The sequence below is a fragment of the Camellia sinensis genome, chromosome 1, assembly GCF_055761805.1.
Source record: "Camellia sinensis isolate YWXY chromosome 1, ASM5576180v1, whole genome shotgun sequence".
NCBI lineage: Eukaryota > Viridiplantae > Streptophyta > Magnoliopsida > Ericales > Theaceae > Camellia > Camellia sinensis.
This window is the reverse complement of record NC_138961.1, coordinates 119,929,151-119,956,743: the sequence shown is the minus strand read 5'-3', so window position 1 is coordinate 119,956,743 and position 27,593 is coordinate 119,929,151. Positions and strand designations below refer to the sequence as shown.

Here is a 27,593-nt window from a genome sequence, read left to right as displayed (position 1 = left end):
GATCGTCATAGGTGTCATCTCTAATTTTAAGTAAGAAGTGGTACAATAAACTTTTCTTTCTATTTCATTAGATTATATACTGGTGTCAAACTTCTTTTTCATTAGTTGTTTATAATATAAATTATTTCCTAATTAACTCCATAAATCACTCATTCTATCGCCTTATTTCCTTTTCTCTCTCTATACATGTTTTCTAATTTCTACGTACCAAAAATTCCTAATTTCTTTCCCTTTTGTTATGTCAAATATTCTTAAAATCATATATAAAATATTTTACATACAAAAAAATCTTTATTTTTGCTTTTACTTAAATTAATTTATATCATTGCAAAACTTATAACATAATGAAATTATCAATTGTAACTATGTGTAACACAATCCTACTTAATACAACCTTCTAAATTTGAAGCTCCAAAACCTCCAGCTCCCCATCTATCTATAATAAAAAATTATACATAGCCTAATAAAACTAAATTTTAAAACATTTACCAAATATATAATTTATAACATCCCTTCTAAAATAAATAAATAAATAAATAAATAACTCATTTATCTATATATAAAGCCAAAGAGTCTTTTTAATTAAGGCCTTGTGAGAGCTCTAATTCTTCAAAGTAAAATTTTAAATTTTTTACAATTAAAAATAAATTGCCAACTTATGGAAATTAGATGGTCAATTTGAGATAATCAAAACTCTTTATTATATATTATCAAGAACACACCATCAATGGAAGTAATAAAATAAAAAAAAAAATTAAATGCAATAGAGATGAAAATAATTGAAATTTACTTGATTTTAAGTAGTTTTTTCTTCCCACTTTAATTCTTTTATTGTTTAATTTCAAAATTAATTTTAAATTATTTATTTACCACCGTGTATAACAAAACCATACCCTTTCTCTCATTTTTTTTCTATTGCATTTGAAAACCTTAATTCGACATTGGCATACCTCTTCTACCACAGCCATCCACTATCCTACCTAAAGGTGTGTGTGGTGCAGTTCGTGCGGTTTGAGAAAAAAATTATAAATCATGATGATACAGTTCGAGATGGTAGGGCGGGTCGGACTGATCTACGCTCTTCAAGCCAATGTCCAAATGACCAAGCCCACAGGGGAACCTGCACAAAAGTCCAATGGGGAACGGGGAGTCCCCAGTGAACCCTCCGACAAGCAAGTTAGGAAGAGAAGTGGATTGTAGAGATAGACTAGAGATAGAAAAGCTTAACCTTCTTCTTGTCTTCAACGTATGCTTATATCCTCTGATAATCATTTCGTTGTCCCTTCCGACCTGTCACCTTGGCCGAAAGTCTATGCTGTAACTTACCTTGTTAAGGGTGGTGGCGTGCTGTCCCGACGGAGAGGGGTTATCGTGATAAATGCTGTAAGCGGCCTCATTAATGGCGATGTGGCGTAGCAATAACTTTGCAGATCTTTATCTGTTGATGTGGCTTGTCCTTCTCTTGCCATGTGTCTTGATGCCATTGCTTCTTATTGCCATGTGGGGCTTCAGCGGTGTCGGGCTTCATTAATTGGATTATGTATTGGGTCCTAAGTGGTGGGCCTGGGTTGTTCATAGTGGACTGTAGCCTTTATGACTCTTGCCATGTCAAATCAAATTGGAAATGGAGGATTGGTAAATAATCAAACCGCGATTTGGACAGTTTAGGATGGTTTCAATTTCTCAGTTAATCGAAGGTTTTTTTTAAACAATTATCAAGTATTCGTATAATATATAATACTAATTTGTATAATATTTTTCATATATATAACACTAACTAATTTTACACAATATTTTTCATATATATAACTACTAATTTATAACAAATTTCATATTTTAAATATCTCTCAGACTTATTTTTACTCTGATATTTATTAGAGGTTAAAAAAATATATATTAGCTTAGAGGTTTTGAATGAAGATTATACATTTCAAACTTTAATTCGCGATTAGTGAATAGATGAGTGCGATTTTAATAAATTAGACGGTATTTTACAAAATCCTAATCCTAGCCACTTTTGATTATCCTCCGTCACCTCTCTCTCACTCCAATGCCCTTTTCCACCCCTCTCTTTTCTCTTTCTCAAACTCTTCCCACTCACTCCAAACCCTAAGCCAACCTCACACCGCTGCTACAAGCATCTCGGCATTCGCACTTTGTCACTAAACAAAGGGAGACAAAAGGAAAATGAGATCACTGACAATGATATTATTATTTGAAAAAAAAAATAAAAAATTCAATAACGGGTATTATTATTTTAAAATATTAATGAGTGCATTATGTGTTTTACACAATCCAATTTTGTATAAATTTTTAACAAAATTAGAATAAAAAAATTAATTGTAATAAAATAATAATTTAAAATAATTAATTGTTAAATTTTAAAATTCAAAAGATAAAAATAAATAAATTATAATTTAAAGAGATTAGTGTAACTTATACTTTAAAAAAAAAAATGCCATGCAACATTTTAGCGGTATAGTGAGAAAAAAAATTACATTTTCATGATGGTACAACTCTCTTAGGGGGTGTTTGGCAAGGAAAAAAATAGCCTAGTTTGGCCTAAAATTCACAAAAAGACAAAATAGGCTAAAATAACTAATAAGACAAAATATCACATCAAACCTAGGGCTGAGCAAGGAATCCGTGAAATCCGTAATCCGATCCAGTCCAGTCCAATCCGATAGGTTTGGATTGGTTTTTTGAATCCGTGGTTCGGTTCCGGATTGAATAATTAAAAATCCGTAGTTCACGGATTGGTTCCGGATTGAATCCCACGGTTCCGGATTGGAACCGATCCGGACCGTATACAAATAGTCTATATTTTTATTATACATCCTCCCCCATAGTATCTTTTCTTATTCTATGTAAAATCTAAACTCAAACCTAAAATCGTATAATATCTTCTTTTATTACTTTTGTTTGTTAGTTTTAAGTTTTAATTTGCAATGGTCTAAATACTTATGGTGAAACCAGTTTTCTTATGGTTGTTTAAATTCTAGAACAGTATGTCGTTATTATAGAAAAACATGTTGCTATTATGGAACTAATATAGCGCTATGTTTATATTTTTATGAAATTCAAGTGTTATATATATATTTTTGTTATTTAATTATGTGAATCCGTGGTCCTGAACCGATCCAATCCGTATTTAAATGGATTGGTTCGGATTGGTTCCATGATTTAAACGGATTGGATTGGTTCCAATTTTTTAGGAACCGTAAATAACGGATTGGTCCTGGTTTTATCCTAATCCGGTCCAATCCGGACCATGCTCACCCCTAATCAAACCCATTATTATTTCACTTTTTCTCTCACAAACATTACATCTAATCACAAAAAAATTCAATCATTTTCCCAAATACAAAAATTTTAACCTACTAAAATAACAAAAAATTAAAATAACCTACTAAAATAATAACTTCCCAAACAAAGCCATAGTGTAAATTTATTCATATATTTGATATAACTCTTTTTACGTGTGAGAGTTGCATAAAAATAAAAAAAGATAAATTTACATTTATATATTTATAATGTAATTTTTTCCTCAATAATTTGCCCTTGTTGCTAGGACAAGGATTCCAGCTCGGATTTCCGACCCGGATACAATTCATTTCTGTCAGTCTCAGTGCCAGTGTTGGATCACAGGTGAGTCGGTGTCCACCAATCAGCTTGCATGCCTCTGCTTCCCAAAATCTTTAATCCCTCTTTTTCTAATGCAATCTCTCAACTCAATCCAACAAACTCTCTTTTAAAAAAAAAAAAAAAAACCAAACACACCCTATGAGCCAGTTTCAGTCTCAGCGGCAAGTCCACTATGACGACGACGGCGTGGCCACCGCATCAGAAACTGTAGAAAATGACGGCGGAGGAGAAAGCAGCATGAAACTCAGACCTTCAAGTAGCAACGTCACGGAAGATCAAGAGCCCTTCATGGGGGTCAAGATCCGCCGAAAAGCCTCCCGCCACAGAGATTACAGGGGCGACTATATCGATCTCCAATCGCGTCCTCATCTCATCAAGGTTCTCGATAAACAAGGTCATCCTCGCATTTTACTTTTCTTGATTTTGTTTGGTTTGGTCTCGTCTGGTCTGGTCTGGTTCAATCCAAGTCGGAACAGTTTGAATGCTTTTTTCTGTGAATTTTGATTTTTGTTTGATGAATCAGATTGCAATTTTTTGAGTTAGGGCTACTTTTAACTTGTGGTTACTCTGGTTCTTTTATTTATTTTATTTTTTTTTGATTTGTGATCAACTGTTTGATTACTTAAATTGCTGATAATGTAGGTTTTTGAATCTGAATTAAGGTGTGAAGTCCGTTGTTTGTTATTTGATTATTCAAGCTGGGGTTTTAGAAGTTCCGAAGCCTTGTATGAACTTTGCTGCTTGTGATTATCAGCATTGATTAGCTTTGATTCAGTTCAGTTTTAAACTGTTGAAGTTGTGATGTTTCTGAGCTAGATCATTCATTGTCTTCTGATAATTATATCCTGGTTCAGTTTCTTTGTTTTTATCTTAAATCCAAACATAACAGGCAGAGGCTCTAGTTGGTGGTAGATAAATGGTAATGCAAGAACAGATATTGATTGTAAATGCTATTCAACATGTAAGAAATCAAAACTTCCATTTCACTTGAGCCTGTAAAACTTTTGAGTATACAACCAACAATCCAGTGTTGAATTGGGAGAATAGGTAGGCATTATTAGCAGCATTTAATCAGATTACCCTTGCTTTGTTTAATTAAAGGATTTGGCGTTACTATGTTCTGATGCTTCAAGTTGTATGTTTTTGGTTGAATTGATTCTTTGCTTTCTTGAAATCAGACACAATGATGAGTGATGACAATTGGCAAATTTTGAGTTGTTTAAATTTTCATTTTTGAAATGTGCATTTGTATATACTGGGCAGGATCTCAATACAAATGGGCCTTTTGAACAACAATTAGACAGTAAACGATCCCTTTGCTTTTTATTAAGCTTTTGCATTATTAAGTCCATTGTGTTTATTATTGTGTTTGAGCATCGCTGATAATTTTGTTATCCTCTTTGTTAATGTCACTTAGGACCTAAAACATTGACCTGGTTTCTAAGTAATTCACTTGGTGTACAAGTGATTATGGGATGACTCTAGCAAGCCACTGACTTGCGTTTTCTAATTGATCCTTGAAGTGAAATAGTGCGTTTCAGTTCCATGGAGCATTCAAATAAAGGCACATATGAACTTTAATATCCACTACCTCTTATTCTATGAAATGAGAACTCTTTTTGTACATGCTAATGAAATCTCCTATATGCACCTTTCACATAATGCCCTTATTTACCCTTGGGGGATGTGGGTGTTAATTACTCAAGTTCAGTATTGCTCATGATTATGGAAGTAAATTGAACCCCTTGCCTTCGCTGCATCTTGAATCAATCAAAAAGCTTAGGGCATGTTTTGTTGTGTCTTCATAATCTTCATTTTTGGGAACAAAAACAATGAAGAGTTAAAAAAAAATCCATTGTTTTCGTTTTTGTTCAAAATAGTTTTTTAAAATTCATGATTTTTAGAAAATAAATGAAAACACAACCAAGAAGGCCCTTATTCATTTGATTTATCCAATCTCAATTGGGCGAGAGTTATGAAGTAGGGAGACCTCTTCAGAGGTCACGTACTGGTGTCAATCACGAACATGCTCTAGACACGTGTCGGACACGCTGGGATGCTTGGGGAATACATTGCAGACACACTAAGGATACGTTGGGACATTTTTTTTAATAAAAACAAGTTAAATAAATTAAATATTTGATATAAATAAATATATCATATTAAAAATCTGTCATAATAAATATTAAATATATAAAATTATGTTTTGGGTGTGTTCTCAATGTGTCATTGTTGGCACATAAATTTCAACTAAATTTATGACACGTATAGAGCCTATGATAGGAAGGTTGTAGATAATCACTTCTTAAAAGAAAATCAACATGATCCGTTGAAGTACATAAATAAAACGACGTTGTATCTCAACGACGTTATTCAAGATGCTCAAGTGACATGTGGAGCCTACGAAAGATGACATCTGTAGAGTCTACAGTAAGGACACCACACAGGATGAAACCCTAAAGATCAATCTGGTTAATCAGATATACGATTAATCTGATAGCGCTATTATTTAAAATTCAAATGGTGCTATCATTCAATTTGAAATTTAAATTGAAGATGAAACATTCCTATCACTTGATGGCCCTCCATAAATATGAGGACCATCACACAAGACGGAGGATCAAGAAATCAGAAGTGAAAAGATCAGAAAGAGAGAGAAAGAAATTGAGAGCTAAAGAAGTCGTTATCAAAAAAAAAGAAGAAGAGAAGCCTAGAGAACTGAAGAGCCTACGCTAATGACGATGAATAGGTAAAGCGTTCCAAACCCAAGACTTGTATTTTGTATTCGAGGGTTCAAAGCCCATAATAATTTCAATAAAATATTTATTTTTTCTTAAATTGTCTTTATTTTGTTCTTCATTAATTGGAGGTTTCATTTGTATAAAAATGTGTAATTAACGATCTGAAATACAGATCGGAAATAAGAACCTGCTATTCAAATAATCAACACTGTTTAGTCCAAAGACTAAACAGTGGACATTTGTAACATAAAATTTTGAAATGTGTTGAAACACTTCATGTTTTAAAATTTGTGTCTACAAATTCTGGCACGCCCAGTGGGACTTATTTCTCCTCCCATCTTTTGAAGAACAAAAAATTAATATATATATATATATATATATATGTATATATAGTTGAAACTTACTTATGTATTCTTTTGTTATAAGAATGCTGAAGCAACTGTTAGGAGACAAACCTACAATCCAGTGGTTCTGAAATTACCAAGGGTGGAGATAGCACCCATCACCCAAGGAGCTCCGGAGCGAATGCTCTTGGCTGTCTCAAAGGTAGAACCAACGAAATCCTGGAAAGATGCACTTCTTTCCCCTATCACCCAAGGGGCTCCGGAGCGAAAGCTCTTGGCTGTCCTGAAGGTAACTGGTGTGACAAAGAAAGTCACACTTCTCCAGAAAGCTGAAAGTTTGAGAAAGATTACTGAAGATTATGTGAAAGCGTCAAAGCATTACGCAACTGTGAGGGCCATAGCCCCGAACGAAGAGCTTTCTAATTCAGGCAAAGGAGGCTAATCAGTTTGCAACTACGACTTTTGTTGCAGCTTCAACGGGGGCAACAAAAAATGTTGTGGCCCAACTACTCAAAAGGGTAGAAGACTCAATTAAAATGGTGGAGTTTGCCCAGAAGAAAGCCTCTGCTGAAAACATGGCCATCATTAGGGCCACTGGGAGGAGGGTAATGACCCAAACTCCTGTTGATGGAAAAAAGGCCCCTGTTGTTGAAAAACAGTTGCGGCCTACAAACCGATAGTTCTGTTCAGAGCACAAAATCGGTCAAACCAAATCTCAGTCAACTCTCAAGAGCCAAAGGAACACTCGTTGGTTCGACAGGGTTCGAATAAGGAACACCCGTTGGCCCGACAGAATAAAGAACACCCGTTGGCCCGACAATGTTCGAATAAGGAACACCTGTTGGCCCAACGGGATTTGAATCAACATCAATTGGTTTGCTCTAAAAATGTAGGGACTATTTTGAAAATTCATGAGGAATTTGCAAAAACGCAAACGGTTCCTTCTATGCCCCTAGGGGCTCGACTTGATAAGTCAGCCGGTCCAGTTTCGAAAAGACAAAGGCAAAGAAGAAATAAGGCCTTAAAGAAACTAGAACTAAGAATAGTGGCAATAAATGTTATAGGAGCTATTGAAAGGGCTCTATCGAAAGATGAACCCCAAAAACAAATTGAAAGTCCTGTCTTTGTTGGAAAATCCAAGGTGGAGGAGGGTAAGCAACCCTTGGGAAATATTTCTACTTTGGTTGAACTATCTATGGAGGGAATAAGAAAAGGGCCTGTAACAAGGTCCATAACTCGTCAGGCTCAAAACAAAACATCGCAGTCAGATGCTTCAAATATGAGTAATGTTGTAGGGGTTGATAATCCTTTATACGAACAAGATGATTCTATCTCGTTTGTTTCAACGAATATTGGAAAGAATGAATTGAAAGATATCAACAAAGTTGCAGTTATGATGACTGAGGTTGAGAAAGAAGGTGAAAATTCGCAGGTCCAACAAGACCAAGGTCTCAAGGAAAAAGTGGTGGCCCTACAAGAACAACTCGAGAGAAAAGAACGGGAAATGGTTGCTATGTTGGAGCAAATGCAACAGCTGCAGGCCCAAATGACAGGACCAGGAAGTGCACCCAAACAAATGACACAACCTGTTGTGGGGACATCTGTAGGCGTACAAAGTACACTAGCCCCAGGGGGCAATGGTCCTTGTTACTCTGATCTAACCAGTGGTGATATGAATCCAATGCTCATGGCCATGATTGATGATATGGTGAGGAGACAAGTAAAGAAAGTCAAAGAAAAAGATGATGAGAACTTTCGAATAATTACCAAACCTCACCCAGCATAGGTAGATGCTGTTCCATTCCCTTCTGGTTTTTCCCAACCAGATTTCAAAATGTTTGATGGAACAGGAGATCCAAGACAACATGTGGCTCGTTTGCTTTCAAGGTGCGGGCCAATAGCCCAGAATGAGGCCCTGTGTCTGCAGCTATTTGTTCAATCACTTGAAAGTTCTGCATTTACTTGGTATGCTAACCTTCCTGAGGGATCAATGCTAAATTGGGATTCCATGGTGAAGGAGTTCCTTAAACAGTTCTGCAATACACAAAGGCGAGTTGGAGTACCAGAATTGATTGAGACCAAGCAACGTGACAATGAGTCTGTTACAGATTTCATTGCAAGATGGTGCGCTTTGACATTTGCTTGTCCTCAAAAGTTTACACAATTAGAGTTAATTCGGATGTGCCTTAACAACTTCTGACATGAGCTTTCTACAGCTCTTATGACTCAAACTTTTGAAGGATTCAATGATCTATGCACTAAAGCTCATGATATGGAGTTGCATCTAGCTAAACGAAAGAGGCCTAGGGCCGTTGAAAAGGTTGAGTCCTCGACTGCAGCTACAATCGAAACCAGAAAGAAGGGTCCTGTTGTAGTAGGGGCTAAAAAGCCCAAGGAATTTAAAAAGGTGACTATGAAAGAGAGGTTGGAGAAGAAATATTCTTTCATGGATGATCCGGTCGAAAACCTATTTGAAGATCTGTTGGAGCAAAAGTTGATTGCTCTCCTTGAAGTGAAAAGACCACTTGAGGTAGGAAAGACCAACGATCCAAAGTATTGCTCCTACCATCGTTTGATTAGCCATCCGATAAAAGAGTGTTTTGTTCTGAAAGATAAAATTCAGGAACTTTTGGACTTTAAAATTATCGAACTCCCTCCTCAAGAGAAAGCATCTGCTAACCCAATCACTATCGACAATGATAATGAAGGTGAATGAGTTGTTTATTAGTCAAAAAGCATGAAGAAAAAACAAAATGCCACAGGGAAAGCTAGAAGGGTGGTTGATTCAACAACACAAGGGCCAAAAGTTTCCAAAAAGCAAAAACCAAAAGTTTCTAGGAAATAGAAGAAAGCCAAAGTAAGTAAGAGAAAATGAAAGAAGAACCTAAAGAAGGAAAAATGGGAGAAATTGGTCCCTGATGAGCAGTTAGAGCAAGGTCCTCTTGTCCCAGTCACATTGGAGGAATTTCTACCTTCAAAATTTCAATCTATGGAGTTGCAGACATACTTTGATAAAAGAAGGGAGGAAAAGTTTACTTTGGCCCCTTGCCTAACCATCATTGTTTTGAGTGATGATGAGAAAGATGAGGGTGAAGTTGGTTCAAAAGTTAGGGAAGGAGATTGGATTACATCTCCTATCTGCATACCTGACTCACCAGAGTATACACCAACTTCTCCAGAATACACACCAGCCTCACCAGAGCATACACCAACTTCTTCGGAGTACACAACAGAAGCCTTTTCTCCAAAATATTCACCAGTACCACCAATGTACTATCAAAGCACTCCAGAATATGTAAGGGGAGCAGAACAAGGAGACATCGAGGGTAGGTCCGACTCTGAGCTTGTGAAAAAGGCGAAAAAACGACTACGCTTCAAGGATGATGAGGTGAATGGCAGGTGTATGTCGGATGATGAAGTATGAAAGCATTTAAGTAAACAAGCAAAGTCATCTCAAGTGGAGGATCCTAATGAAGATTGGGAACTTGACTTTTCGCCTAATGGTTCACCATACACATCCCTAGCTAGGACATACGATGGAGAAAGTGTATCAAGTGACCACTTTGACTTTCCTTGTAATGTCATCACTGTGGATGTAAATTTTGAAGAGCGAGAAATACATATCATTCGCAATCCAGGTGATGATGAGAAAGCAAAAATTGAAGCTAGAAGGGAAGCGGAACATCAGGCAAAAGTAACAGTCTCTTTGAAAGATGAGGGTTTTGAAGCCCATCAAAATTTGATTATTGAAAGAAATCAAATTTCTGGACACCCTTTCTCTAATTGGGTCGAATGGGTTCAGTTCCCACGAGGATATGCAGTACCTCGTTTTCCTTTATATAATGGGACAGGTTGTCCAAGGCGTCATTTGGTTCGTTTCCTTGCACAATGTGGAAACACAGCAAAAAGTCAGGTGTTACTTCTACGACAGTTCGTTCTTTCTTTGGAAGGATGGGCAGCAGATTGGTACTTCAGCCTGCCACCTAATTAAATCCCATATTGGGACACCATGGCTGATCGATTCTATAGGACATTTTATAAACCATGGCCAATAGAAATTGAGATGTCAGAACATTTGGATGACGAAGGTACATCTTCTCAAACATACGATTTCATAGAAGGCACAATTGAGGAGAAGATTGAAACAGCCCTTGACCTTCGAGAGATGGACACTTATCGCCCGAGGGATTTGTTCCCTTTATGGGTGGAGCAAACACCATTTCCTGAAGGATACGAACTTCCAAATTTTGTCCTATATGAGGGGTATGGAGATCCTCAAAAACATATTAGGCATTTTTTGAAACAATGTGGGGAAACAGCTCAAAATAAAGCACTTTACCTAAAACAATTCCCCCTTTCCTTAGAAGGGATCGCCTTTGACTGGTATTGCTCCCTCGATGGAGTCGTGGTGCCTAGTTGGGAGGCCATGAAGAATGGTTTTGAAGAATCTCAATGCTTTTATAGGCATGACTCCCGGTACCTAAGAAATGAGAGAAGAATGCAGCTCCAAGAAGATGGAGAAGTGACTGATGATGATGATCACCCTGCAGCTGGACCAGTTACATGGTCCAAATAAGTAAGGGAATAAAAGAAGTTGAGGTCAACGGAAACGCGGTTGCTGAAGTATGCCAAACTTACTTGACCTCCCGGAGGAAATTACGAAATCCTCAGGACCCTCAAACGTCAGAAATTCCACAGGTTTTGCTGGAGAAAGAGCAAGTGAAATATGATGTACTAACTCATCTAAAGAAAATTCCAGCATTGTTGAGCGTATATGATGCACTGAAAATGTCTCCAGAGCTTTGAAAGTCTTTAATATATGCCCTGTCCAAGCCAGAGGATTTCCACAAAGAAATCGAGGGTAGAAGTCAAGAGAAGGCAACTACATGCATGGCTATGGTAACCTTTGGTGACAAAGACATGTGTGCTGAAATGACAGACCATAATCGGCCTTTGTTTATCACTGGGCTTATCCGTGATGTGAAAATTTCTCGAATTCTGATTGATGGAGGATCTGCGGTAAACCTCCTGCCTCGGAGGGCCTTAAACTTGTTAGGGGTTCGAATTTCACAACTGCACCCAAGTCGTCTGGTCATTCAAGGATTTAATCAGAATGAACAACGCCCAATGGGAAAGATTGAACTATGAACCAAGTTTGGAGATATTGAAGAAAGCACTGAGTTCTTGGTCGTTGATGTAGACACCTCCTACAATGCTTTGCTTGGGAGACCATGGATGCATAATCATCATGCAGTGCCATCAACTTATCACCAATGTATCAAGTACCCGTTGCCTTCACCCAAAAAAGAGGGGACAATTGTGGCTGACAATGATCCATTTGGTGAAGTAGAGGCCTATTATGCCGATGCTCGCTTCTATACAAAGACTTCACAAAGAAAGGGAAAAGATGTGAAAAAGTTTGAAGATACTCCGAATGTCAAAGACGTTCTAGAGTCTACTCTAGTTTCAACAAAAAGAACTTTTCGATATGTGCCAAAGTCCGAAAGGAAACTGGGGGCAAAGGCTCTAGCCCCAATAAATCCAATTTTGGATCTCAAGGGTGAGTTCACGTTGCCATTAAGGAGGACAGAATGCACCTATGTAGAGAAATATAATAAGATTGTGGTCCCTTCTAAAGGAAAAGGATCGAAACCCATCATAGTCCACTCACTTGGAGATGTTGAATAGAAAGTTGAACAAGTGCCAGAAGAAAACATCTCGAGTTTTAAGAAGCCTAATTTCAGTGCAGAAATTACACAGATGTTGGTGAAAGTTGGTTTAGATCCTAAAAAAATACCAGAAACAATGACACCCTTTGACTTTGCATTAACACCTTCGTAGAGGCAAGCTATCCAGCAAGGCGGTATTATCACCGCTAGGACAGAAGGGTTAGGCTATCGGGGTGATGAGGAAAAATTTCCAGTAAACATGACTATCACTCAAGATGTGTCGGAAGATGATGACCAAGATGAAGCTCAACCTGCACCAATAGAATTTGAAGCAGGAGGCCAAGCCACTGTGGATGACCTTCGTGAGGTAAATCTGGGTGATGAAGGAGAAAACAAACCAACCTTCATTAGTGCAAATTTAAAGGAAGAAGAAGCTCGGCAATATATTTCCTTCTTAAGGGAGTATCCTGACATATTTGCATGGAACTACAATAAGATGCTTGGTCTTAATCCAGAGATTGCAGTCCATAAGCTTGCAATTCACCTTGAGAAACGACCTGTTAAACAGCCTCAAAGACGAACTCGGCCAGAGCTTACAGCCCAAATTGAAGCCGAAGCCGAAGTCGACAAGCTTATCAATGCAGGATTCATCAGGGAAGTCCAATATCCAACCTGGCTAGCAAACATAGTGCCGGTCAAGAAAAAGAATGGTCAAATCAGAGTCTGCATTGATTTCCGTGATCTCAATGAGGCTTGTCCTAAAGATGACTTTCCCTTGCCCATCACTGAGCTTTTTGTAGATGCAACTACTGGGTATGAAACCTTGTCTTTTATGGACGGATACTCAGGGTACAATAAAATCCGAATGGCACTTGAAGATGAACAAATGATTGCATTCAGGACTCCGAGAGGAGTCTTTTGCTATAAGGTAATGCCTTTTGGCCTGAAAAATGCTGGGGCCACATATCAAAGGGCAATGACTGTAATTTTCAGTGATATGTTCCATGACACCATTGAATGCTATGTCGATGATCTTGTCGTCAAGACAGAGGAGAAGGAAAACCATGTAAAAGATTTGAGAAGAATCTTCGAACGTTTGAGGAGATACAAACTCAAGATGAACCCACTAAAATGTGCATTTGGAGTTTCCTCAGGAAAGTTTCTAGAGTTTGTGGTTCGAAACAAAGGGATTGAAATTGACCCTACTAAGATTAAAACCATTGTTGAAATGCCTCCTCCGCGAAATTTAAGAGAATTGAAGGGGCTACAAGGGAGGTTGGCTTATATCAGAAGATTTATTTCGAACTTTGCTGGTTGATGTTTGGCATTCTCAAGATTGATGAAAAAGGGTGTTCCATTTGAATGGGATCAGCAGTGCCAAAATACTTTTAATAGTATTAAGGAGTATCTTTTGAAGCCTCCAGTACTCATGAGCCCAATAAAAGGGAAACCACTCTTGTTGTACATAACAGCCTTGGATGGTTCGTTAGGGGCACTGTTGGCACAACACAATGAGCATGGGAAAGAAAATGCCTTGTATTACTTGAGTCGTACTCTGGTTGGGGCAGAAGTCAATTATTCTCCTATCGAAAAGACATGTCTTGCTTTGGTGTTCGCCTTGCAAAAACTAAAGCACTATGTCCTGGAACACGAAGTCAAGTTGATATCAAGAGCAGACCCCTTGAAATATATACTTTCACAACCCATACTTTCAGGGAAAATTGCAAAGTGGGCTGTAATTCTCCAACAATTCGCAATTGAATATGTTCCCCAAAGAGCTGTAAAGGGGCAGGCTCTAGCAGATTTTTTGGCAGCACATCCTATACCTGATGACTCACCTCTAATAACTAATTTACCAGATGAAGAGGTTATGCAAGTAGAAATTCAGAAAGGATGGGAGATGTATTTTGATGGAGCTTCAAGGAGTCCAGATGGCAAGAAGCAAGAAAATTCTAAAAACAATAAAGATGGAATTGGAATTGTGTTTGTGACTCCAGACAATGCTATAATCACCCATTCTTTCGCCTTAAGTGAAGGATGCTCCAATAATGAGGCAGAATATGAAGCTGTAATTGCTGGATTAGAATTGGCATTACAAATTCCTATTGAAGAACTCTCAATTTATGGAGATTCGGAACTGGTGGTAAAGCAACTCCGTGGAGAATACATTGTTAAGAAAACAAGTCTCATCCCGTATCATGAAAGGGCTGATCAATTGCTTTCGCAATTCAGGAAAACACATATTTTTCATGTGAAGAGAAGAACAAATGCTCGAGCTGATTCACTTGCAAGTTTGGCTGCATCAGTCACCTTACCAGATAGTAAAACAATTACTATCACGGTAGGTGAAAGAAGGGTGTTACAACCTTTAAAAGAAGTTTCTGACTTGGTTCCAATCTTGGTCGTCACCACGAAAGGAGAAAACGAGGAGGATTGGCGGGAACCATTCATAGCTTACCTCTAACATGGTAGGCTACCTGAAGATAAAGTAAAAAGAATTGAAGTGAGACGTAGGGCTACCAAATTCGTCCTGTGAAAAGATGGAACGTTATACAAAAGGTCTTTGGATGGAATGTACATGCGGTGTATAGCCAAGGAGCGTATTCAAGAGGTAATGACAAAAATACATGCATGTGTATGTGGGGCACACCAAAGTGGTCCTAAATTACATATGCAGCTAAAACGGTTGGGATACTATTGGCCGACTATGATTGCAGATTGCATAGATTATGCTCGAAGGTGCCAAGTCTGCCAATTCCATGGGAACTTTCTCCACCAACCCCCAGAGCCTTTACATTTAACTTGTTCTGGGCCATTTGCAGCATGGGGTATGGATATTATTGGTCCTTTTGTACCTCCATCTTTAGCAGGATATCGATACATCCTAGCTGCTACTGACTATTTCTCAAAATGGGCAGAGGCCGTGGCTTTAAAGGATATAAAAAGCACAGTTGTCTTCGAGTTCATCCGAACCCATATCATTTACAGGTTCAGAATTCCAGAAAGTGTCATCATGGATAATGGACAGCCGTTTAGGAGTGATGCTTTGAACAAGTTATTTGCCAAGTACAAAATCAAAAACAACCATTCATCAAGATATCATGCACCTGCCAATGGTTTGGCAGAAGCTTTCAACAAGACATTGTGCAAAATTCTCAAGAAGATGGTGGATAAGAACAAAAGAGCTTGGCACAAAAAGTTACAAGAAGTTTTGTGGGCTTATCGGACTTCACACAGAACTCCTACTCAAGCAACCCCTTATTTGTTAGTTTTTGGAGGAGAAGTAGTGTTACCACTTGAGGTTCAAATACCATCATTGCGAGTTGCAATACAAGAGTCCTTAACAGAAGATGAAAGTGCAAGAGTGAGGTTGGCTGAGCTGGAGACCCTGGATGAAAGAAGGTTGTATGCTCAACAGAACTTGAAAATCTACCAACAAAGGATGGCAAATGCATTCAATAAAAGAGTGAGGCTTCGTTCCTTTAAAAAGGGAGACTTGGTACTAATGGTTAGAACACCCATAGTAGTCTCACGAAGAACCAAAGGAAAGCTTGAGCCCAAATGGGAAGGACCTTATGTGATTGTGAAGGTTTATTCTAATGGGGCCTGTTTGTTGATAACGATGGATGGTGATAGAATCATTCCCCCAACCAATGCAAGGTTCTTGAAGAGATATTACCCGTAAGAAAGCCTGCTAGGTTGAAACCCGAAAGGGGGGCCTAGGCAAAAGTTAGGGCAAAAAAAAAAACCACCAACGGTATTGTATGTGGTTAAACTGCTAAAATAGCCCACCGAAATCTAAGATGGTAAAACATTGGATACTCCTGGCCCGCAAGAGTATAAACTGTGTACGGCCAAACAAAAGTCGAATACCACCAATGGTATTGTATGCGGTCAAACTGCTAAAATACCTCACTGAAATCTAAGGTGATAAAACATTGGATACTCCTGGCCCGCAAGAGTATAAACTGTGAACGGCTAAAATAAGACAAATCAATGTATTGTATTGAGAAATTTCATATAACAAATAAATCTATCACTGAGCGAAATTTCATAAGTACATTATGTTCGGATGAATAAAAAAAAAATATAAAAGTGCATTCATTCATTAAGAGAAGCCTTAGCCCTTTCAAAGGCACGTTCCACAACACTGTGTTATCCATTCTTCTTCTTGTGTTGGCTCAAAACATTCAGGGCAGTTTGCATGTCTTCTTCTGATTTAGAAACATTCTCGGAAGCTTGTGCAAAATCACACATAAATGATGCATGTTCCGCTTGGGTGGATGACAATTCCTCTTCAAGTTGTTTGAGTAACTCTTTGGTTTGAATAATCCTTTGATTAAGACCCGCAATGTGCTCATCCGACTTGATAATTGAAGTAGACAACTGTTCATGTTCGCTAGAAACTTTGTCGAAATGAAGCTTCTTCTCGTAATATTGGGCCTCAAATTCTGCAGTAGACAAGTTTGAAGAATCTGCAAGTTGGGTTTTCAAAGCAAAGCACGCAAGGAATATCTTCACCTTCTCGTAAAAGGAGATGAAGTCTACACCCAAACTCTTCAAAATCATGAAAACGTTGTTTGCTACAGCAATCATGCCATTAAAATCGGTCATTGATTGGAGAGAAATAATAAGACCTTTCTGAATATAGGTGGCTGCTTCATTAGAGGAAGTTCCCAAAAGAAGGCTAGATGGAGCAAATGGTGCTTCAAGTTTGTCAAATAATTTGTTAACCCCATTTGCTTCAAGTAAGTCTGCAAGAATTTGGGCCTCTTCCAATGTATCAGAAGTAATTTCGTCTGTCTCTTCCAATGTGTCAGAAGAAGTATTTTCTGTGAAAATAGAAGGAGATACTCAATGAAAACGTAGAAGGTAAAAACAATTTATATATATAGATGAATGAAGTATACCTTGGTGTACGGCTTGAAGAGACTTAGGGGGAGGAGAAGACAAGTTGTGATTCCCACAAGCGGACCACGGATTTTGCAATGTGGCATGATCTAAAGAGAAAAGAGTTTCTTGAGTATGTATACATGATGAAATAAAATGAGATACAAGGAATGAATAAGAATACCCTTAAAGGTAATCAATGGCATATGCGAGGCAGCTGGGGAAGTCTGAGGTGCAGTGCCTAAGAAAATGAAAGGTATTCAAAAAAAATAATAATAATAATAAAAAGACATAAATAAAAAAAAAAGAGTAAAAAAAAAAAATTATACCTTTCTCTAATAGCTTGGATGACTCGTTCGAAGGAGAAGAAAAAGCTACTTTTGCTGAGGGCAATTTACTCATCTTAGTCAGTGTGCCATCTAAAAGAGGGGTGTAGTCATAAAACTCATCTTCACTCTCGCTACTTCCATTGAGAGAACAATCAAAAGATTTGGTAGGAGAAGGAATTTCAACACTTTTAATGCGAATACGACCCAAGACAATTAATTCATACCCATCTCCCTCAAAGAATTCTTGAATCATATTCTCATCTTTATCTTCAAGAAAAGAGTACAAGTATGTGCGAAATTGATCCATTAGGGTTTTGGTCGCTACGGTGGGTTGGGAAGTTCCTGTACAATCACTGATAAACATAGTCTCTGGAAAAAGCTTTGCGAGATTAGAAAATTGAGGACCAGAATCTACTTGCTCAAAGCTAAATCTCATTTTAAATTGAGAATTACACATATCCTCGAAAAGATGAAGGAGATCTGAAACCGAGTAACTAGATCGAGAAGGAGCAATAAGTGGTCGACTATTATCCATTCTCTGAGGTGATGATGCTTCCAGAGCAATAGGTGAAGATGATGACCTAGCTCTAGAGTAAGAAGGATTCTTCGTCTTTCGGTCTTTAATTGACATATCCAGTTTTCTCTTGCGTGAAGATTTCGGCTGGGTATGAATAACATATTGAAGCACGGTAAAGGAAGTTCCCAATCACCAATTGGCATAAGGCATGGTTACGTGAGAAGTAGATCGGGAGCCTGGTAACTCCAATGAGACTTTTGTACCGCAACGTAGCATATGGCGCCAGTTGTAATAAAATTTAGACCATTCAGAGGGCTGCCGACAAGATACATTAAGCGGTGTAGGGCACGCTTGAGCAAACCCAGATTGACGACCGTATCAGCTAGGGCAGTACGGTTCAAAAATGAAATTAAATCCCATTTTAAAAGTTAAAATCCCTTGCCTCAAAGATATAAGATAGCCAAGGTGGAACGGTGATATCCTTTCAGAGTCGACCAGAACGCCTGAAGGTTCACTTTCATGGGTAAGAGCCCTAAACTGACACTCCGTACGATAAGTTAGGAGAGAGTCCACAAATGGAAATTTATCAGTAAAAAATTGGGCAGTCGATTGATTTCCAATAAACCCAAGATATGGCATGAAATGAATATCAAAAATCGGACAAATCGACTGAGGATCCCCATGAGAGTAAGTCTTAACAAAATATAATGAAATCCATTCAAAAAGGTAATGTAAAGGATCCTGAATATTTTCTTTCCTAGGTGAAGATGATGATGCCATCTTACCAAGAGAATGATAGAGGTATGCAAGGATGGGGATAGCCAGGCTAAATAAGGTTCCACCTGCCATTTTGGTGGCTACATGAAAGGTCGTCGGACGAATTTCCCCAGAAGAGTGAGGGAAGACAAATCCGCTAAGCCAGCTCGCTAAAAAACCAAAAAGATACACATCATCAGGAATTCTATCTTTTCGTTGAAAACCACTAATCGAAGTTGGGGATTCATCAATGAATTTGAAAGTCCAGTGGTTAAACTTCTTGGATTGAGAAGAGCTGGCATAAATGTTGAAAAGCCCACGGCATGCCTTGATGTTTGGGATGAACATAAAATGTCATTGGAGGGGGTGAACTCTTCATAAAACTCACCACGGATGGGGAGCCCACTAATGCAATGAAGGTCCCATAAAGAGATCCCAAGTTCGCCGTAAATGGTGTGGAAAGTGTTGGTATCGGGTGACCATCGCTCTAAGAATCTTTTGAGGAGGGCAACAGTCCTAGCATAAGCAAATTGGGATACATAGATTGCAGCATAAATCCCACATTTCTTCAAAATAGGGGCAAATGTGGAAAGAACGTCATTCAACCAAAAAATCCATATAGGGGATTGCAAATGGGTAGAAATACCGCAGACATTAAAAGAATTATCTCACTTCAATTTTTCATGTTTCATTCTCTTAAGAAGCGTATTAAATTCAGAGCAGTCAAGGTCTTCAGAAAATGGACGGAGGATTGAGACAGGGAATGAACCAATTGATTTGGAGTGCCCTTTCTCGAGAATCTCACAGCAGTTTCGAATTCCTGTATAGACCAAGTCTTCGAAAGCCGTATGTAAAGGGATGTAGGGGTCCAACTCAGTAGGTGACAATAAAGCAGTGATAGGTTTGTGCCGAATTATTTTCGGACTAGATTTATCCAATACATTCCTCTCGTCACGTCGAAGATATTCAAGTGTCTTTTCCATGCTTCCTAAAAAAAAAAAAAAAAAAAAAAAAAAAAAAGAGGTTAGTTGAGGCAAAATGTCCTAATATAAAGAAAGTGACGAAAGCCCCTTGCCAAGAAATCAAACCATTGGGGTGAAAGACACAATCACTGCCAAGGTTTCAAGCCATTAGGATGACGGACACAATCACTGCCAAGGTTTCAAGCCGTTGGGGTGACGGACACAATCACTGCCAAGGACTCAAGCTGTTGGGGTGACGAAAATAATCACTGCCAAGATTTCAAGCCGTTGGGGTGACGGACACATTCACTGCCAAGGTTTCAAGCCGTTGGGGTGACGGACACAATCACTGCCAAGGACTCAAGCCGTTGGGGTGACGACACATTCACTGCCAAGGATTCAAGCCATTGGGGTGACGGACACATTCACTGCCAAGGACTCAAGCCGTTGGGGTGAAGGGCACATTCACTGCCAAGGTTTCAAACCGTTGGGGTGAAAGACACAATCACTGCCAAGGATTCAAGCCGTTGGGGTGAAAAGACACAATCACTGCCAAGGATTCAAGCCGTTGGGGGTGACGGACACAATCACTGCCAAGAATTCAAGCCGTTGAGGTGACGGACACAATCACTGCCAAGGATTCAAGCCGTTGGGGTGAAGGACACAATCACTGCCAAGGTTTCAAGCCATTGGGGTGAAGGACACAATCACTGCCAAGGATTCAACCCATTGGAGTGAAGGACACAATCACTGCTAAGGATTCAAGCCATTGGGGTGAAAGGACACAATCACTGCCAAGGTTTCAAGCCATTGGGATGAAAGGACACAATCACTGCTAAGGATTCAAGCCACTCATTGCCATTAGGTTGGAACGGGCAATGATACCTACAAACAAACTCTGACGCCTTGCGTGTTGCCTGCAAAAGGGATAAAAAGGCATGAAATAATTGTTAACCAAAAAAAAAAAAAAAAGGAAATTAGTCATCATGATTCGTACAATTAAAATTCACTTGCACGAATCACGAGGGGCAAGGTTGGCTGATTCAACTTTTTTTTTTTAAAAAGAAATTTGGCCAATGGTACAAAGAGCTGCTACTAATACAAAATAAAATAAAAGGTAGCAAGCTTAAAAAAATAAAATATATATATATATATATATATTTAGTAAACAGTTTGAAACTTTGTTTGGCTTATTTAGATTCATGGTCTACAAAAAAGGGTTTAAAAAGAAAAATCTGCTAAACAGTTTGAAAAAAAAAATGAAGCTAGTGTGGGAATAAAAAAAGCAACATGTGTTGGTCTGTTCTTCGAAGAAATCAAAAAAAGGGCCTTTGTGGCAAGGACTTTGTTTGGCAAAAGCAAGAAAAGTCTTTGTTTAAAAAAGCAGGAAAAGTCTTTGTTTGGGCTCAAGTTTTTTTAAAAAAAATAGCAGTAGCAATACATAGTAATCAAACTGTGACAAAAAGGTAACAGGTTATACACAAGGTTCATATGAGTTATAGAAAGGTTCATATGGGTTATAAAAAGGTTCATGGAGAAGAAAAATTCTACTGGAAGGTAAAAAAAAAAAAGAGCAGATTAAACTGTGACAAAAAGGCAGCAGGTTATACACAAGGTTTATATGGGTTATAAAAAGGTTCATGGAAATTTTCATGGGTTATAAAAAGGTTTATGGAGAAGAAAAATTCTGCTGGAAGGTAAAAAAAAAAGAAGAGAGCAGAGTAAACTGTGACAAAAAAAATACACAAGGTTCATAAAAGGTTTATGGAAATTTTCATAGGTTATAAAAAGGTTCATGGAGAAGAAAATTTCTGTTGGAAGGTAAAAAAGAAAGAGAGAGCAGATTAAACTGTGAAAAAAGGGGTTTTTGGGCTAGAAAAAAAAAAAACTGCTGGAAAGGCCAGCAGGTTTTTTTTGTTCAAGTAAAAATAAAAATAATAAAATAATAAAAAGAAAAGAGGCTACAGCTTTTGTTATGAAATAAGGCAGTAGGTTATTCATCCTTTCAAGAAAGGTCTTTGTTGGGACTACTTGGACTTAGGGTCTAGTAAAAATTTTTGGAAGGGGCTGTCACATGGTGATATACATGCTAAAAACAATATTTTATGGAGAAGAAAGCAAACCTGATTTAAAGGAGTTTGAAGAGATTCTTTTGTGTCTTCTTTAAAGTATAAGAAGAACAACTTTTGTTGGAAAAAAATAAGAAAAATAATGGCTGGAAAGTTGCTGGAAATTTTCTGGAAAACAAAAAAAAAATCTGTTGGGAGAAACAAAATCTGCAGGGGAAAAAAAAAAAGGGACTGCAGGAAAAAATATATGAATAGGTGTTATAAAGCAAAAAATTCTTGCTTAAGAAAGGAGGTAGTGTTCTCTTAAAATACTTCAAACAAGCAAGAGTTTAGGTAGGATTTGAAATACTAAGTAAGAGTTTGTGTAGGATTAGAAATCCTACCAATGCCAATCCATCCTATTCCATTTAGACAAATTCCTAAAATATATATATATATATATATATGTTGTAAAAAAAAGTCCTAAAAAAATAATAAGTGGCAAGTTGGAGGCCCACAAAAGAAAAGGCCCAATTAAAAATGATGACCCAAAAAAATCCATGATGGCCTAGAAAACAAATCTGCTGTAAAAAAATGGTGGCAAGTTGGAGACCCACAAAAGAACCCAATTAAAAAATAGTGGCCTAGAAAAGGAAAGGTCCATGATGGCCTTAAAAAAAAAAAAATAAAAAATGGTGGCCTAGAAGAGGAAAGATTCATGATGGTCTAGAAAAATCCATGATGGCCTAAAAAAAAAAAAAATCTCTACTGCAAAAAAATGGTGGCAAATTGGATGCCCACAAAAGGAAATGCCCAATTAAATCTTGGACCTTACTCATGACCCTTCAAAAAAAAATAAAAAAATAAAAAAAAAGTCAAGTCCATGAGAAGGACCCATGCAACAAAAGTAAAAAGGCCCATGGAAAAAGAGCCGTCAACCCAAAAAAAAAAAAAAAAAAAAAAAAAAGGGCCAAGGACCAAAACAAAGAAATAATCTCATCAAAGACCTAAAGATCATCTAGATAAAAGTGCCAAATTGTCGTGACTCGCACAGTTAAGAAAATTCACTTGTGCAAGTCACGAGGGGCATTTGTTTGCACATAAATTTTAACTAAATTTATGACACGTATAGAGCCTATGATAGGAAGGTTGTAGATAATCACTTCCCAAAAAAAGATCAACATGATCCGTTGAAGTACATAAATAAAATGACGTTGTATCTCAACGACGTTATTCAAGATGCTCAAGTGACACGTGGAGCCTACGAAAGATGACACCTGTAGAGTCTACAGCAAGGACACCACACAGGATGAAACCCCAAAGATCAATCTGGTTAATCAGATATACGATTAATCAGATAGCGCTATTATTCAAAATTCAAATGGTGCTATCATTCAATTTGAAATTCAAATTGAAGATGAAACACTCCTATCACCTGATGGCCCTCCATAAATATGAGGACCATCACACAAGACGGAGGATCAAGAAATCAGAAGTGAAAAGATCAGAGAGAGAGAGAAAGAAATTGAGAGCTAAAGAAGTCGTTACCAAAAAAAAGAAGAAGAGAAGCTTAGAGAACTGAAGAGCCTACGCTAATGGCGATGAATAGGTAAAGGGTTCCAAACCCAAGACTTGTATTTTGTATTCGATGGTTCAAAGCCCATAATAATTTCAATAAAATATTTATTTTTTCTTAAATTGTCTTTATTTTGTTCTTCATTAATCTGAGGTTTCATTTGTATAAAAATGTGTAATTAACGATCTGAAATACAGATCAGAAATAAGAACCTGCTATTCAAATAATCAACACTGTTTAGTCCAAAGACTAAACAGTGGACATTTGTAACATAAAATTTTGAAATGTGTTGAAACACTTCATGTTTTAAAATTTGTGTCTACAGTCATGTCTTGTATTTTTTGAAAATTTACATGTCCGCATGTTCATGTCTGTGCTTCTTAGGGCAAGAGCAAGGTTGAGACTAACCTGGGGTACGGATTTCTCGGTTGGTCATAACTTCGCACCCTTCCACCCACCTCATTTCTGCAGGGGACAGTATACCCTTCTCACAATCCTGCTTATAACCTATATAAGTAGTTCTGGCATCCACACATGAGAGTTTAACTAGGTGACGAGTGTTGAGGCAGTGTTCTTTATATGTTAGCGCCTAGTGGGGATATCTAATGGAAATTCATTTCGTTACATTGAAAACATACTAGATGTATTAGTAAAACATTTTTACTGTCTATTGGAGAGTTTTTCATCAATTCTAACACTTCTGTTATTTTTTGAACTCTACCATCTTCCATTTCACAGGCGATAAGAAAGTTCTTTTTGCAGATAAAGTTTTGAAGTTCACTGGCTCGGGGAAGATGAAACGACGTATTCTTTTAATTACTGATTTTGCCATTTACATGGTTGACCCGGAAACGGATGCACTTAAAAGGCGGATTGCGCTGTCAGCTCTTGAGAAGCTTTGCTTGAGTGAATTAAGTGATAATTTTTTTGCATTTATCATTCCAACCGAGTACGATATACTCATGGCTAGTACTCGAAAAACTGAAATTGTTACTGTGTTAGTAGAAGCTATCAAGAGCACATCCGACTATGAAGTCGAGGTTATTTTCTCCAATAGGTAAATGGATAATGCTATCACTCGTTATGCTTATATGATTAGTTTTATGTGCTTTTCTTTTTTGTTAGCTGGCATGTCACAGCCATTATATATTAAAGGGGAAGTTAGCTATCAAATTATATACACATACATATAATGGCAGAATAATGTTCTCTTTCTGCACAGCCGGTTTAATCAAGTTGTCAAATAGTTGTTCTTGCTGGGCTTATGGGCTTTCCTAATTGAGGCTGGTTCAAAATCTTCAGTGAACCTTTTTGACCTTTGACGTGTTGCTAACTTGAGGTAGTGAGTTCTAGTCCCGCTTGTGTAGACACAAATTTTAAAGCATGAAGTGTTTCAACACATTTCAAAATTTTATGTTACAAATGTCCACTGTTTAGTTTTTGGACTAAACAGTGTTGATTATTTGAATAGCAGCTTCCTATTTTCAATCTGTATTTCAGATCGTTAATTACACATTTTATAAATGAAACCCCCGATTAATGAAGAACAAAATAAACAAAAAAAGACAATTTAAGAAAAATAAATAAATATTTTATTGAAATTGTTATGGGTTTTGAACCCTCGAATATAAAGTACAATTCTTGGGTTTGGAACCTTTTACCTATTCATCGTGGGTTTGGAACCTTTTACCTATTCATCGTCATTCTGCGTCTGTAGCATAGACTCTTGAGTTCTCTAGGCTTCTTTTCTTCTAGCCCTTGATTTCTTTCTCTCTCTCTCTCTCTGATATTCTCACTTTTGATTTTTTGATCATTGGTCTTGTGTGATGGTCCTCATATTTATAGAGGGCCATTAGGTGATAAAAATGCCTCATCTTCAATTTGAATTTCAAATTGAATGATAGCGCCATTTGAATTTTGAATAATAGTGCTATCTGATTAATCGTATATCTGATTAACCGGATTGATCTTTGGGGTTTCATCTTGTGTGGTGTCCTTGTTGTAGGCTCTACAGGTGTCATCTTTCGTAGGCTCCACGTGTCACTTGAGCATCTTGAATAACGTCGCTGAGATACGACGTTGTTTTATTTATGTACTTCAACAGATCATATTGATCATTTTTAGGAAGTGATTACCTACAACATTCTTATCATAGGCTCTATGTGTGTCATTGATTGTATTTGAATTTAAACATAAATTTGATTGAAATTTATGTGCCAACAGCTTGTTTGGTATGAGGAATTGAGATTGCACTTGTAGGGGTATAAGTTTGGTGCTTTTATTGTACAATTCAATTTTCTAAGTGGTTGGTATTTTGTATTTTTAATTTATATGCTATGGACCTGGATTAATAATGCATAAACCTATAAGATGTTGTGAAAATTGCTCTTTGGTAGTCTTTGTCAACTTGCATAAATGAGTACATGAACGTATCCCTGCAAGCCTAAGGATGCCTGCTGTATGCATTTTATTATTCTTAAACATACTCTGCAAACAATTAATTTACTGCAAAGCTATTCAAACTGAATTAGACAGGGAAATTATGAAATTAATAGGACAAGGTAGTTATTTGATTTGAACTATGGGATGTACAAGATGGTGCCAGCTTGACCTTTTGGAGGCCCTAAGAAAACTTCTAAGATGGGGCCCTCTATGCTAGGGGTTGAGTAATTTCAGCAGTTTTGAATCAATGGATTTGACGGGTTGAATTTTCGACTGGCCATATCCTAAATTCAAAATGGCTATCCAATTTATATACTATTAGTCTTTGTAATGTATCTTCATGTAGAAGATAAAAATAATTTTTTAATAAATAAAAGCAGTACTTAAAATAATAATAATAATAATTTAAATTGTCATACTTAAAACTGAATTTTTGTACATAAATCTATATGTACAATAAAAAACTTTACATGCACTTGCTTGTGTACAAGTGTATTTGAAAATTGGTGTATTCTATTTTCTCTATCCATCTAAAAATTGATCAGTTGCATTTCTTCTATCCATCTAACGCTTATCTACATTCAGCTTCCATTACAATCAATTACCCAAACACAAATTGGAACTTCTATACTTCCACTAGAAAAAATTGGTATTACATTCTATACATGCAATATATACATATACATTATACATAGGGATCTAATATATGAATTGTGGTGAAGGGGGGTGTCAGATTAGTATTTTGGACTTGGATTGGAGGCCTTCCATTTGATTGAAGCTTAATAAGAACTTTTGGACCTAGTATGAACCTAGGTAAGGGCCCCATTTTTTGAGCCGAAACTGGGGCCCATAAGCGGCTGCTTTGCAAGCCTTTGCTCAGGGAAGGCTCTATGGGGGTGGGCACTCTTTGTTTGATTGTATTTACTGATATATTATAGTTGCTTCGCAGCTGTAGTTCTTAAATTTCTATTTTTTATTTTTTTAAAATTTGGATGGAGCTACTGGCTTTATTTTTTGGGCAAATTGCATTTCAGTAGAGCAGTGGGCATTTTCATGATGGTGTAATTCTACTGTGTGCATGGTGCAAATACATTTATATGTTTGGTGTAACTCTTCCTGTGTGTCAGAATTGCACCCAAAAAAAATTCCATTTGTAATGCAATTGTTTTCCCACTGCTCCATGTATTTGCAATTTTCCCTTATTTTTTTCCTATGTTGCTATAGTTAACTGCATGCTTCTCATGTTTTGCAGCTTTGAGTATAATGCTTCTGCTGATCTGGTGAAGGAAGTTCAATTTGAGGAAGTCGAAGGTCTGTTAAATAATCCCTAGAAAGTATTTGGTACCTGATTAGGTGTGGGTTAATTTAGCTTTTGGATGTATTTGTGAATTTCAGGTGGTGTTAAAACAAGAATTGTGCGGAAATGAGTTGCGTTTACCACCCAAAATATTATGAGGAAGCGAGTTGCCTATTCCTTCCGTATAAAAGGTGATGGATTATTTTCTGGTTTTGAAACCCAGTTGGGATCAGGCATTAAAACACACCAAATAATGTAGCTTATTGTTTTTTATATTTAATTTTTTTTCTTTTTTTTTTTTTTCCTTGTACAAACCAAATCTCATGTTGTACCAATTGTGATTACTAAGACTTTCAGTCGATATGAATTGTTTCCAA

At 37.3% G+C, this 27,593-nt stretch overlaps 1 protein-coding gene across 4 annotated transcripts; it reads left to right on the top strand.

The window, feature by feature from the left end:
• Positions 1–3,482: 3,482 nt before the first annotated feature.
• Positions 3,483–27,593, top strand: LOC114272240 (uncharacterized). Of its 4 annotated transcripts, none has more exons than XM_028213901.2 (4): positions 3,483–4,039; positions 24,216–24,534; positions 27,172–27,230; positions 27,315–27,593. In XM_028213901.2, the coding sequence occupies exons 1-4, from the start codon at positions 3,784–3,786 to the stop codon at positions 27,344–27,346; spliced, it is 666 nt and encodes a 221-aa protein (XP_028069702.2). In that variant the 5' UTR covers positions 3,483–3,783; the 3' UTR covers positions 27,347–27,593. The 4 variants fall into 3 exon arrangements, with proteins under 4 accessions (XP_028069702.2, XP_082739474.1, XP_082739456.1 ...); XM_082883348.1 differs by having other exon boundaries at positions 3,584–4,039; positions 24,240–24,534; XM_082883330.1 differs by lacking the exons at positions 24,216–24,534; positions 27,172–27,230; positions 27,315–27,593 and adding an exon at positions 4,288–20,830 and having other exon boundaries at positions 3,904–4,039.

What these genes read in the sequence shown, in the direction of transcription:
- LOC114272240 (XM_082883330.1), top strand. Translation starts at nt 13,739, where the DNA reads ATGAAAAAGGGTGTTCCATTTGAATGGGATCAGCAGTGCCAAAATACT.